Source organism: Cryptotermes secundus, unplaced genomic scaffold (assembly GCF_002891405.2).
Source record: "Cryptotermes secundus unplaced genomic scaffold, Csec_1.0 scaffold5, whole genome shotgun sequence".
NCBI lineage: Eukaryota > Metazoa > Arthropoda > Insecta > Blattodea > Kalotermitidae > Cryptotermes > Cryptotermes secundus.
The window spans coordinates 1062614-1077164 of record NW_019724742.1 but is presented as its reverse complement, the minus strand read 5'-3'; the positions used below and the strand labels follow the sequence as shown (position 1 = coordinate 1077164).

The 14551-nt window shown below is 38.0% G+C and overlaps 2 protein-coding genes across 3 annotated transcripts in view; one reads left to right on the top strand and one right to left on the bottom strand.

The window, feature by feature from the left end:
- Positions 1-2173: 2173 nt before the first annotated feature.
- On the bottom strand, positions 2174-12683 carry LOC111862716 (glycerol-3-phosphate phosphatase). Of its 2 annotated transcripts, none has more exons than XM_023848339.2 (6): positions 12495-12663; positions 11718-11878; positions 11401-11538; positions 8632-8842; positions 4652-4793; positions 2174-2425 (listed from the first exon to the last, which is right to left on the bottom strand). In XM_023848339.2, exons 1-6 carry the CDS (start codon positions 12631-12633, stop codon positions 2245-2247), a joined length of 972 nt encoding a protein of 323 aa, XP_023704107.1. In that variant the 5' UTR covers positions 12634-12663; the 3' UTR covers positions 2174-2244. The 2 variants fall into 2 exon arrangements, with proteins under 2 accessions (XP_023704107.1, XP_023704108.1); XM_023848340.2 differs by lacking the exon at positions 2174-2425 and adding an exon at positions 7733-7781 and having other exon boundaries at positions 4653-4793; positions 12495-12683.
- Positions 12684-12729: 46 nt separating this feature from the next.
- LOC111862717 overlaps positions 12730-14551 on the top strand; it is an 11296-nt gene continuing 9474 nt past the window's right edge. The window contains exons 1-2 of the mRNA XM_023848343.2: positions 12730-12983; positions 13331-13438. Of these exons, the coding sequence (XP_023704111.1) occupies positions 12939-12983; positions 13331-13438 (153 nt within the window). The 5' untranslated portion in view covers positions 12730-12938. The remainder of the gene's footprint in view (positions 12984-13330; positions 13439-14551) is intronic.

Genomic DNA, 14551 nt, shown 5'->3' with positions numbered 1-14551 from the left:
CAATGCTTCAGAGCACTCTGTAGGACATGTTTTATAAATGCTTTGTATGTAGCGTTCAATACAGATCTTGGACTACACCATTTACTTCCTGCAAGCCTGTTCTGAACATTTTGTTTATACAGAGAGAGATCGTCTTTTCAACTGTCTTCTCTACATGGTTTCTCCATGTCAGCTTTCCATCTAAGTCTATTTCTAAGTATTGTAGCGTGCAGACCCATTGTTGGGTAATGACCTCAAAACAGACAATGAAACAACATTCCCTGCTAGGCGACAGATTCTTAATAAGCAAGTATAAGCAGCTGCTACTAGGTAATGCCTTCGCAAACAAACATCTTCCCATGGAAACAGTTGGAGTACAACAACAGTTTGCTATGCGGTCTGAACTGAAATGTTATAACCAAGACAATTTTAGAACTTAGTCAGTTGTAAGGGAGTCTGTAAAGAGAAGACTTGGTCGGTGCAGTTGAAAAATCCATACTGTTAGAAGCCATTACCAGGGAATTGGTGAAGACACAGCACACCGAAAAGACTTAGTGTGCACTGTAGGGATCTGCAAGTGTGGAAATAAGTGATGTGTCACAATCACTATAACATAAATCTGCAACATCTCATAGAATACATGCCTGTTTTAAAGTTCCATGGATGCCATAAACCTGAATCATTATTTTAATTTAAATTACTCTCTTGTAATTTTACCACCAATTTTGTAGTTGTTAACTCACTGTTCATTCATCAATGCCAACTAAAGGCTTAAACATAATCTGGTATGTCAATATATAATTTCAATAGTCATCTCGGTTTCCCTTATATAAATGGTTTGGTGGCAGTCTGCTTCATTACCTCCCTTGTTCCACTTAACCACTGGGTAACCCCATCCCGCTCGCTCCTTCATTCCTCAACCTGCTATTTTATAAGCTCTACTGTTCTGTCCATTTTCTCTGTATTTCCCTTCATATTACAATCAAGGTCATAGATCATATTTACCTGATTATCCGCTATATCTTCTGCTAAAGTTGTAACAACAATTTTTGGATAGCACCACATATAAGTCTAATGTTCCTTGTACAAAGGTCCTTCCTTTTTCATGGGTTATTTAATATTATTTTCAGTATCGAGATTATCCAGCATCAAGTGGTAGAATAACAGTAGAACAATAAACTGGAAGAGATCTGGAATGAAGTGCTTGTGGCCTAACCGAGTCATTATCCTGCTTGCGCCTTGCCTCATGTTGGTTTCTCACTTGGCTCACTCTTCAACCCAGAAAATTTAGGCAATATGTTCCTCAAAAATGTCAGTTGCTTTCACCGAGCTTCACAGTGCTATATCACACAAGCTAGAACTCTTCATAGCCAATGCTGTGAGAACCTCAAATCCATCACAGTACCACATTCTGTTTCATCAGTAAAGCTTGAACTCTTCAAATCCAGTACCTCGTGAACCAGAGCAGAGCTGGACTAGAGCATATTTTTAACCATGGATGGTCAATATATTATGTTACCAAAACATCTCAATAAGCCACCAAAGCATAATTTGTTGGTGTTGTCACATAACTACAATTCAATGAACATTTGCACTTACAAGCATTACCAACACCACCACTACTTGCTTGTCTCTGTGAAGCCATATTTAGAGTCTGTCTAGCAAATTAAACTTGTGCCACACCACAAGTGGTGTTGGATCTGGAATGCCAAATCTGAGAATTCTGACCTGTATTGCCAACTCTTTACTAGGAGCAATTATACCTCCNAACAATACATCCATGATATGTATACAGTGGCCGTCTTGTAGTGCACTCAATTTCACCTGTTACTTCACGATGTGTTTCGGCAACATAGTGCCATCATCAGGTGCCCTAATTATGCTAATCTATTGCATTGCTTGCCTTTATGTCTTTATAAAATTATTTAAAAAGTGCATATTTGTCAACTATAATAAATTTACACCCACTAAAACTTGTTGAGATTATTCATTATGTGTCTTAATTAAAACTTGCATGTGGTTCTTCCACTATGGTGTCGTTTTTTCTTATATTCTGTGTAAACCGTGTCTTGTGATGTGTGTTCCCTTCTTAGCTGCGAGTGTTGTATTTCTAACATACAGTATTCTGTCACACATACATTCAAAGAAGTACGAAGAGGCAACAAGGTAAGTAAATTCAAGTCAACTGCACCAAAATTCTTTTAATTCTTTATTGAACTATTACAACTCAACATGAATCTGATTCAAACTATTACACTACACGCACTATGATATAAGTGGTAGCATGTCCCCTAGTCTGTCTATGTAATAATCTGGAACCAATTCTTGGTCTTCTTTATTGCTGGATTTCTCCAACTGATGAACTTCTCCAAGTGTTGTAACCCCAGTAAGAACCAATAAGGTTTTGAAACCACAACGAGTTCCAAAAAGTATGTCTGTATTACACCTGCAATTAAAACATATATGGTGATCATCTGGATTGGAAAATCTAAGCTGTACAAAGAATTTCCAAAAGTATCCTTTACCATAATCCTTCCTCAACCTAAACACATAATATCGTAAACCGTGTACCCTTACTTACTTACTTACTTACTTACTTACTTCTTTACCCTTCAAAGACAAAATGGATTAGCGTAACATAAAACTCTCAGACTCACATTCAGGAGGTGCTCAGTTCAAATCTCAGCCAGGACACAGCTATCCTGCCTGAGGTTTTTTGTGGTGTTCCTCAGTCCCTCCAGGCAGAATTTGGGATAGTAGGTCAGTTGCATCATGACCATTTAACTTCAAATCCTTTCCAATTCTTCATTCCTCTTAACATCCTACCATTTGACGCTATGCAGTCTAGCCACTGATGTTGAAAAATAACCCAGAATAAAGAAATTAACCTTTCGTCGACTATGAGGGGCATAAGTCTACCTTTAAATGTGATCTCCATACTGAGGGGCCTGAATGCTTGCTTTGCTCTTATAAACGGGCAACACTGCCTGCAATAAAAATGGCACCCACCAGGAGGTCAAAATAAGCAAACATTTACCACTACTAGCATACAGAAACTTTTGCAAGGAAGACTGGATCATGATGCTGTAGTCCTAAAATGCTAAGGATTAAAAATAATGCTATTATACAATGCTGTGTATGACATTGTTTTAAACAAGGATGGTTCATGTTACTGGTAATTAATGCCTCATCTTCAGTTCATTTGCACTCTGTTATAAGAAGAGAGGATTATGGAATCATTAAGTTCATGTGTCTCATATCACAAGGTTTTCACAAAACTTGATACAAACATTACACCACTAGGGGCTGTCCCACCTCCACACTTTAATTTCTTATCATAAATCACAACAATGTCAAGGTCATGAAATTTTATGTTGTACACATTAAAAAAACTGCAAAGTCTGTTATGGCAATTTTCTGCAGAATGTAAAACAGCAAGCTGGATACACAAAATATACAATTAATTCACTTCCTTTGCAATAATTAATGATCAACAGAGGCAAGACTTATGAACTTTCATATGATGACATTACATGTGTACATATATGTCTATAAATTCTATATGAAACATCCTTCACGCATCAGTAATTATAAACACAGTGACAGAAGGACACTTTGGAGCTAGTCAGTAAAATTTAATGTATTTTGAATCAGTACTAATGGAAATTCTCTTGAATTTTTAAATTATTTTTTACATCTTGGTAGCCTTTACAGGCTGGCACAGTGGAAAGAATGGAGGTATCATAAAATTTTTCCACAGTGCCTGCCTGCCTGCTCGCCTGCTTCCTCTACAACCAGTGCATGCTGCCATAGGAATGGACCCACACAGATGACCTGAAGCTGGCTGTTAGGTTTCTGAACAAATTTCTTTTTACGGGATGAGGTTGTTAGTCTCATGCCCAACCCCCAACCTGGGGGACCAGGGTATCTCTCTTAGTCTGGCCTCTACCCCTTGACCTTTCTGGCATGGGTGACCCTACTGGTAGTTAAACTACTGCCGGCATAGCTCTCCAGGCCTGAGAGTCACACAAGCCCCAGTACCACAAAAAGGTGGAGACACCTTTGGGGGGATGAAAAGTGTGTACATGAGTTAGAAGATGGCTTCATGAAGATCGGCTTGGGAATGCAGGTAATACATTACATCAACCATCTGAGAGGCTGCAGTGCTGGTATTACTAAGGGGAAGCATTTATGATGTATGTCACTGAGATGACCACAGATGGAATGACACATACATAGGAAGTTTCATGACAATTCATTAGGAATTCATATAATACCAAGTGTATTACATCAACAGTTTGAGAGGCTGCAATACTGGTATTACTGATGAGGGGTTTTATGATGCACACCACTGAGATGGCCTCAGGTGGACTGATATAAAGACACCAAGTTACATCAAGACTGGTACACGCTTTCAAGCAATATTAAGGTTCTGTCTCAGAAATTTGAAAGGCTGCAAGGTTGTTATTACTAATTGGAGGGATTTATGATTATGTTGTTGAGATGGGCTGAGATGCCAAGTTTCATAAAGATTGGTTCAGGCATTCAAATGTTGTTAGGGGAGATACACATACAGACACACAGACAACAAAGTGATCTCATAAGCCTACTCTTATTTGTTCAAAATAAGGAAAGTAAGATCTTACTACTGTTAATTAAAACTTCCACTTGCCTGTCTCCTATCATTAGAGTCTTCTTGGGATCCACCTTGTGCCGTTTTATGATGGCCTCACATACATAAGGACTGGGTTTACCAATCTTAAATGCTTTTCTGTTTGTACACGTTTCCATGGCTCGGACAAAGGTACCTGTTCCTGAAACAAACGAAACTTCAATAATTTTAGGTAAACAACTTCCAGTGTAACTAACGTGTCACAACACATGAAACTGAAATGCATTTCCACGCATTTAAGAATACAGTGATGTGACATAATACACACATTTAATTTATGCTAATTCAACAATACATACTTGCAAAATAAAAAAATAGAAAATAAAAATTTAAATCATGTGATGGAGTGTCCAACATTGCCAACTGCATCACTTATATACTACGCAGACCATGGATGCAGTTAAGCCTGAAATGATCAATGCATGTTGAACTCTATGGAGTGAATGTGCACATGATTTTAATGTTTTCTTAACCACTGAAAATGAAGTGAGATGCACTGTACAGGTGGTAGGCAAGTGAAGTTTGTTGGTATCCTTTAGGAAGGAACTGAGGAATTAACTGAGGGCCACCATGAAACACTGATGAAATATTACATTGTGACATGAAATTGAAAGTTTGTTCACTACTAGGTCACAGCCAATAACCATGCGTCTGTGCAACAAAAATGCACACAACAAAAGAACTGTCTGCAGGAGTGTTTTCTACACATGCTGAAGCTATATAGTGAGGGCAAATGAGGCAACTCAGTTAAGCTTCTGTGGAGGCAGGTTCGAATACCTCCACCGCCATCCTGCGAGTTGCAGAAGTGATGAAAAGGGAATCCAGTGCTTGTAGGTATAACTGGGCTACCCTGTTCCTAGAGGACATAGCCCTCCAGTTTGGGGGAGTCTCAAATCTGAGAAAGGAAAATATGGTCATGAGTCTCATAGGATAATGCAAGAATGACTGTGCTGGCAAGGACCAGCAGCAATTGTAAATGACAGACCTGTCCCCTTGTCAGAGTGTGCGCCTCACATCCACAAACCTGCATCTGTCTGACATGAACAAAAATCTGGTCTTGGGCCCCAAACACCAAAATAGACTGACTGACCATCAGTCATAATATAACTTAGACTGACTAAGCTACAGCCATGAGAAGTTGCAAGACAGGCACCCGTCAGTATGGACATCAGTACACAAGCTGAGGAATCTACATTGCTGGGAGCCATTACCAGACAACAAATGGTGAAAATACAGGATTTTATGTGTGCTATAGTGCATTGATTTGTAGAGTGTGTAGATCCATCTATAGTTACAAGTTATAAGGGTCCAATAAATCCAATTAGCAATCCAAACTGTGTCTAGTCACTAACATATCGCAATGTACATACATATTACAAAGTACAGACAAAAGCATGTACTTTTATGGGTTACTAAGGGATTCTCAAGCATAATTCTGACTATACGCAATTTTGGGTTTACACACCATTTTTAGAACACAACACCTACATAAGTTCCCAAAGTGTGGGAATACTCCCATCAGAGATGCTGCAACTGCAGTTAAATTGTTGCTATTATCTGTTCCTATATTTATTTTCTGTGAACTGTAATGAATAATACAAACACGATACTGCACAAATGAAAAGCATAATAAAAGATAAAGAATAATGTAAACACATTGCAGTGTCCAGTCATATGGAATAAATCTGGAAATAGTGTCAGGATGATCTTAAATCCAAGATCTACCTTTATATTCATACAGCTAACAGCGTTTATCTTTCCCTCACTAACCCCAGAGCTCATGTTCCATAATCTGTTCTGGCACGAGTAAAAGCTAAAGGTAAAGCTATCCCTGTAACAGGCCGTGAAGGGCCACAGGGTTGTGAGACGTCAAGGCTCCCANCAGAAAGATTCCTGGTATTCATTTCTATTGCAGGCTGAGTCAAAGCTGACTCAGCCCCAGGGCCACAGTGCAGATGGAAGGATTAGGAAAATTGAAAGATCAATCTCATCAGAACTTGAACCCGTGACCTTCCAGCTTGTAGCATAGTGCAACCAGATATGCTACCGGGCGCCCCAAGGAGAGGACTTCTGTGTTAAAAATGTTACAGCAGTCCAACCACTGTTTGCGAGGGCAGCCATTATGATTAACAGTGATTATCAGCAGACTTCAGTCTTAATGTATGAAGGCAATTCAGAGAGTGACATCTGGTGAGCAGTCAACAAAACAAGCAACAACAAAAAGTTATTATATATAAAAAACATGTACATGCTTAAGCTACTTCTCAACATAGTCACCACCAGAACTGAGGCACTTGTATCGAGGAATACGTTTCTGTGTGCCTGTACCAATAGGTCTGCTGCCTGTGAGCTAAGACACACTTTGACACCTTCCATCAACTCCTCATTATTGTTGAAGTCCTGTGATCCCAACCAGTTCTTCAGGTAGGTAAATGGGTGGTAGTTGCTCAGAGATCAGGGCTGTAAGGAGGGTGGTCAAACAACTCCCAGTTGAAGTGCTCCAGTACAAGCAACTGTATGCAGATGCACATTGTAATGCAGGAGCACTACACCAGATGTCAGTATTCTACATCTTTTGTTCTGAATGGCCCTACACAGTTTTTGTTTTCAGTGTTTCGCAATACATAACGTGGCTCAGCTCACATGCAGCAGACTTCTTCGACACAGGCATACAAAAACTTACTCCCCAATAGGAGAGTGCCTCAATTCAAGCGGTGACTATGTCGAGAAGTAGCTTAAGTACATACATATTTTTTGTATATAATAATTTTTTCTCACTGCTTATTTTCTTAACAGCTCATTGGAGGTTACTTTCCGAATATTACACATATGTCTAGTTTATTAATACTAATTTAGTTAAAAACACTCTTTTTGTGTTTATCAGTTGGTCCAATTGTTTCAGTTTGGAATACTCTAGATGAGAGATCAGTTCCTCACAAATAAATATGGTGTCAAAATTATTTTCAAAACAACATACTTCCAATCTCTCAATGACTTTCAAATTTAAGCTGCAAACTGTCAAGATCCTCATTAATTTGATATGCAACAACGTAAAGCATGTTATATTTTCTTTATACTTACACTGAAACTTTTTGTTTGGCATTACCAATCCATTCTACATTCTCTGCATCTGGCTAGAACAGAAGGATATTTGTCTGAAAGCCAATATAAAGCAGCTTCAATGCTAATCTGGCCTGCAAGCCAAAGAATGCACATCCCCAAACTCCATTATGTTTAACCGGAGCCACATATACTTCTTTTTTACTTACAAGTCTTTGCTGCAGATGAATACGCATCAATGAAATGATTATTGTATCCCAGAATGTGACACCACGTAGTCTGGTAGATGTATCATGGCATCATATCCAAAAGCACAGAAATATTCATTGTTACTGCCATGAGAACAACCTCAAATCTCACAGTGCATGAAAGGGATTTTGTTTCCATGTACAAACCACACTTTTAACATAAATAATTAAAACTTGCCCATTTCTCTACTGTTCTTTAATTTCCAGTACATCATACAGCAAAGTTCCTCAACATACCTTCCCTTTTTTCCTGGAAAATCCATTCCTGATGGCAGAAATCAACAATACATCAGTAACAGTCATAAGAAGGTTCTATTGCTATGACTGATTCTTGGGTAACTTAACACTGCTGTTCCACGTGCAGGGGTCATGAGTTGATAGAATGGTCACAATTTATAGAGAGGTAAAGCTGTGTGAAGGGTTAGTCATGACCGAGTTAAGGCACAACCAGTATTTGCCTTGAGATACTCAAGGAGAACAGTCTGGACAGTCTAGATTCAGTGCATGAACTTGCAAATACACAGACATGTTAACGCATTTTGTATCCTGTGGTATCTCACAACCTCCCATAATTAACATTCCAAACTAAGTTCACTGCTATTTAGCAACTAAAAAACAATGAGAAAGATGGACACTTGGACTGATCTCATTATACAGTGTTTATTCATGTACCTGGAACAGTCAGAGGAAACTCAGTGGGTAGGATCTCATCTGTGTTGGTTCCAATGAAGATACAGTTGGGCTGTTTGAGGTATGTTGCAGCCTTCACCATCTTGGGGAAGCTGAAGTGTTCATCAAAACCAACCACCACTGCTCCCACATCTTTATCAAGCTGAACTTCATTCCTTAGCAGCGAGGCCACATCACTGCACATGGGGTCTGGCTGACATTAGTTAAAGTTATCATTTGTGTTATTTAAATTAGAATCCTGAATAAATGGAAAATGTTTAATAATGAACTGATGTTCCCCCTCCCCGGTCAATAAAAATAACTCTTTCAGAAATATAACTTCAGACTCCATGCATGCACCAATTTCTTGGATTAAGCAATCTCTGAGGTTGTCATCTGATCAAAAAGGCTGGCAATTACAATTTCTGTGGCATTCTGCTGCGAAGCCATTATACACTTTTAAGGTGAAATACTCATATGTTATTATAAGCATGAATATTAAGAACAATGATATCACAAAAGTGGCCTCTTAGTATTATGTATGACATCCTATCACTAACGAACTTACCCTTTTAACTGCTGATAAGGTTCTCTTATGTACCAAAATTAACAGTTTAAAAATTATACTACAGAATTTGGCAATATATATTCTTCAAAATACTTTTTAACTGATTATTCTAATAGGTATACTTCCAAAGATGCATACACTTCGTCAGTACTAATGAGTGATACCAAGGAGGATGAGACAGTCTGGGCATATAACTTTAATTTGAGGGGGAAAAATGTTCTGAATCTTTGTTGAGAAATATATGAGTGTGTGAACTCCTGCAACCAATAAGATGTAAGGATAATATTACATAGAACTTCGAGAAATGCATAAAATTGTGGACTGAATTAGACTGCCTCAGGATGACTAAGAGCAGTTTCTGGCATTTGTGATGTTGAACCTTCTGGTTCAAATAGACTTGAAAGGATTCTGACGATGGTGTATACTGTACTTCTTTTGGCTTATTTTGGACTTCACCCATCGTCCAGTATATAAAAGACAAAAAACCACGACGTTTCGGAGACTGGATCTGTCTCCATCTTCAGGTGGATAGGGAAGGTTAAACCTACTCAGTTGGGCCCCTTAGAAAGAGCTAGTCTCAATCACTGGGTAGGTTTAACCTTCCCTATCCACCTGAAGACGGAGACAGATCCAGTCTCCGAAACGTCGTGGTTTTTTGTCTTTTATATACCGGACGATGGGTGAAGTCCAAAATAAGCCAAAAGAAGTACTTCTGGTTCAAGTACTGTATGAAAGGAGACTACATGAAATCCAAAAGTTTCTGAAATTTGAATTTTGCGCATGAATGGTTATGAGTACATCGAAATACTGCTAGGTGTCTCCTCACACATCCTTCTTGAATCAGTGTGGCAAGCAGCGTCGAGTTGAGTGGTTGGGTTTATTGTTGGTGAACGTATTTCCATTGTTGTGTTTCCATGAGTTTGCAGTTTTGCGATGGCTGACCTGAGAGAGCAGCGTGTCTGTATAAAGTTTTGTTTCAAACTTGAGAAAACCGCTGCAGAAACGCACCAAATGTTGAAGCAAGTTTTTGGTGAAAACAGTTTAGGCCAGACACAAACTTACAACGGTACAAGTGTTTTAAAAATGGCCGAACATTGACTGATGACAACGATCGTTTGGGACGGCCGTCAACGGGCAAAACACCAGAAAATGTCGCGAAAGTTAGGGATCTGATTCTGCAAGATCATAGATTGACCATCCAAGACCTCTGTAACACCTTGGGACTAAGTTATGGTACATGTCAACGAATTTTGTCGGAGGAACTGAACATGAGGAGGATTGCGGCGAAGTTTGTGCCACGACTGCTGCAAAATGAACGGAAGCAGCATTGCTTGGAAGTCTGCAGGGAACTTCAGCAACAGCTTCAAGAGGAGCCAAACTTTCTTTTGAAGGTTGTCACTGGTGACGAAAGTTGGGTTTATGGCTACGACTCTGAAAGCAAGCAGCAATCGTCGTAATGGAAGAGCCCTTCTTCACCTCGGCCAAAAAGAGCTCGACAAGTCAAGAGCAACATTAAGTCCATGTTGATATGTTTTTTTTTATTGACGGGATTGTTCATAAGGAGTTCGTCCCTCCTGGTCAGACAGTCAATAAAGAGTTCTATCGTGATGTTCTAAGGCGTTTGAGGGAGAACATGAGGAGAAAACGTCCAAAGAAGTGGCGCATGAACAACTGGGTACTCCACCATGACAACGCACGACCGCATACGGCTTACATTGTGCAGGAATTTTTGGCTAAAAACAAGATGGCAGTTCTACAACTACTGCTCTCTGCATTCCAAGCCATTCAACTGCTCTGAAGATGGAGGCGATACGTTCCTCCGAAACGTCGGCCAAAACGAAGAATACACGGCGCCTAAACCCAGAAGACGACTTTCTTCAAGATGGCAGTTCTTCCCCACCCACCGTACTCTCCAGACTTAGCTCCATGCGACTCCTTTCTCTTCCCCAAGATGAAAATCAAGTTGAAGGGGCAAAGATTTGATACAGCTGAGGAAATTCAAAGCGGAAACGCAGACGGTACTAAACACCCTAACAAAGAAAGACTTCCAGGATGCATTTGAAAAGTGGCAGAAACGCTGGGATCAGTGTATGCGCTCCCAAGGGGACTAGTTTGAAGGTGATGGTGCAGAATAAGATCTAGGTAAGATGTAATAGTTTTTATTAATATATTTTGGCAACTTTTGGATTGCACCACGTACTTACCCCAACATCCAAATGCTTGATACCGGCTGCATCAAGTTCTTGTGTAATTCCCTTTGATCCAACCACATACACTTTCTTCTTAAAAACTATATCTTGCAAGTAGCATGCAGTTAGATATGCTGTAGATAGGATGTTGTCCTGCAAACAGTAACTGCACAATACTTAATTCAAGTGAATTAATACCTCAATAAATATCCCTTACACTTATATATCAGTGGGAGAAATTGAAAGAAATAAAGAATAAGCAACATTACAACTCTATCAAGGTTCAGATTACTTTTAATAACGGGGACAAGTGTAAACAGAAGCACACAAACCCTTGTCGCTGGATAACCAAGCCTGCTGCATTTTGAAACAATTTCATCCCGTGTCTTGGAGCTGTTATTAGTAACATAAAACACTCTCTTCCCCATTTCCTGAAGTTGGATGATGACATTTGGAGATCCTAGTATCACAGTGTTTCCAAGCCAGAGGACTCCTGAATACAAAACTCTGTTTCATTCTACAATTCAATAAGTACTTACCATCACATGAAATTGAGTTACCTAGCTATTTAGAAATGTTGCTTGTGGCCTTAACCTATGGTCAACTTTGCCTTGAACTGTTGGAGAAAAATAATGTGGCAAACCTAATAAAATACACGCTTCATCGTTTTCTTTTGTGCCTTAAAGTATACACTGTACATAGTTTTTTCAATTCTTAAAGAGCTAAGTTCGGTGAAATCTGCGTGAAAATTTTAATGTTAAAAGAGGCAACTGATTGACAATACAAATTTGGAATGACACTTCACATCTTCGGCTGTAAATTTAAATATATTTCACATGAACACACTTCGGCCTACAGAAGAGTATGAATATTTTAAAGTTACTGCCTTTTGAAAACAAATCAATCATTCTCCAACCATTAGCACATTTCTGAAAATCACGAAATAGTCCTCAAAGTTAAAATGTTTTCCAAACTCTATTCACAGAAATGAAATCTGAACAACATAACCTATACAAGTGGCAAAGTTTTCAATCACGTGCACCTTCTTCTCTCACAATTCATATGTATGTATGTATCTATAATAATATTAATATTGATATTATACGTGCCATCACAGTCTGTTAATACAGTGTCAAAAGAATCTATAAAATTTGTAAATTCTTCTTTACTCAATGATGTCAAACTTACTGCCACCATATTCTTTTTGCTTAACTCTATTGACCTTGAAAACTTTGAATCGCTTGGCATCTTACACAGTTTTAGCTAGTTTTAGCCTCGAGAATAAAATATTAAATGCCCTGAAAGTTGCATTACTTTTGAAAAGTTTGCTAGTATACGTACTGGGTAAAAAGAAGCTCTTCGTAAAACAATCATATGATGATTACAGGCTCCACATCGGTCCACATTGTTAATGCACAAATAATAACAAAGAAACTGGGCACTGTTGATGCTATTCATATTGTTGTGTATAGACCCATTGCTAGGTTACGCACGTAACAGTGGTTACGCACTTAACAGTGAGATAAACACGTTTTATCTCGAAGAATACCATCATGGATTTCTTTTCCAGAATATTTTGTTGCTGTAAGACAAATAAAGTAAGTAAATATTTTTTTTACAGATTTATTATACATACTCGTAATCTGCAGAATCTGCAATAAATGAATATGCTCAATAAGGACTGGCTCGTGAATGAGTTATGCCCCATGGCGTAATTCATACACTCGTTTTTCTTCTTGTTCACGTCGGTATCATTTTAATTCTTTTTATTGAGGTTTTACTCACATCTGTATGGTAGAGTTCGGACGGTGTATCTTTTCAGTGTATGTCAAGTTTCGCTATTGTCTAGTAGGTTCACTGCTACTGCATTAGTGTGATTTTCTAATTGTCTTAAGTATTTGGTATTAAACTTTTTTATTTCACTTAGTAGTGTGTTCATTTGCAGAGCTTCATCGATTCTTCGGATTTTTATGTCCCAAGGTGCATTACAAATGGATCGAAGAGTCTTGGGCTGAAAGGGCTGGCTGATTTCAGTGTTGGAGAAGTAAATAAGGTAAAGTTGTCCCTGTTGTTAACTAATTAAGGACTACACCATGAAGACATATGGGGGAGTGGAAAAGTAAATAGTGTGATAGAAATAACCATTTTATGGGGATTTTTTGCCCAATTTTAATAAAAATTGGAATGTGTTGACAAAATTCAGTAAAATATCACATTTCATGAAAGTCTGTGCAGCATTTCTCCAACAGCTTCATAATAATAATAATAATAATAATATAATTTTGTTTAACATTCATCACAGTTACAAATTGTAACTCTCGAACAAGTCACATACACATACAACTTTTCCAGTCTAATTGGCCTCCTGTCCAATCGATTGACCGTCATCATATATCACATAACATAACATTCAGTTACAATTAAAATCACACTCTCAGTATAATTAAAATATATTAGGCACAATCAAATTTATGACTGCCTTCCATTATAAAAAACAAGGTCATCTTACTATATATATCTTAATTACTGCCATCATATTCTTAAACTTAAAACCTATTATATCAAAATAATCCACAAAAGATAAAATTCAATTTAGATAATGATTAAATAATTTGGAGTGCAGTCTCTTTTAAGACTTCCATTCCCTTTATAGGCTGAATCATATTAAAAACTTCACCTAATTACAAGTCATTTTATTTACACTTAAATCTATTTATCAAGGAGAATCTTATTTGTATAACTGTCCTTCTGAGAGGAACTCATGCAAATTATATCTTTTGAGTCTATGCTTTTACCATTCTTATTTCCAAAGGCAGTCTATTGTAAAGCTTAATAGCCATATGTGTAACACCCTTCTCATATGTTAAGGTATTATAACTTATTTCTTTCTCGTGTCATACTTATGTAGGTCAGAGTTTTTTGTGGTGTAAATATTATATTTCTTGAAATAACATAACACCTCTAAAATATACAAAGATGTTACCATTAAAATTTTTAATTCTCTAAATATAGGTCTACATGATGTTCTTTTTGTTGCCCCTTTCATTATTCGAAGAACCCTTTTTGCAAAATCAGAATTTTTTTTACTTTCACTTTCTCCCCCCCCCCAATATCGAACCATAACTTATTTGAGATTGGAATTTAGCAAAGTACATATTCCTAAGGA

Coding starts and splice junctions, on each gene's coding strand:
- LOC111862716 (XM_023848339.2), bottom strand. CDS start 12,633: ATGCCAAGCGATTCAAAGTTTTCAAGGTCAATAGAGTTAAGCAAAAAG. Junction 11,879..12,494: donor TGTATTAACAGACTGTGATG/GCACGTATAATA, acceptor TTTTGTATTCAG/GAGTCCTCTGGCTTGGAAAC. Junction 11,539..11,717: donor TTGGTTATCCAGCGACAAGG/GTTTGTGTGCTT, acceptor TACTGTTTGCAG/GACAACATCCTATCTACAGC.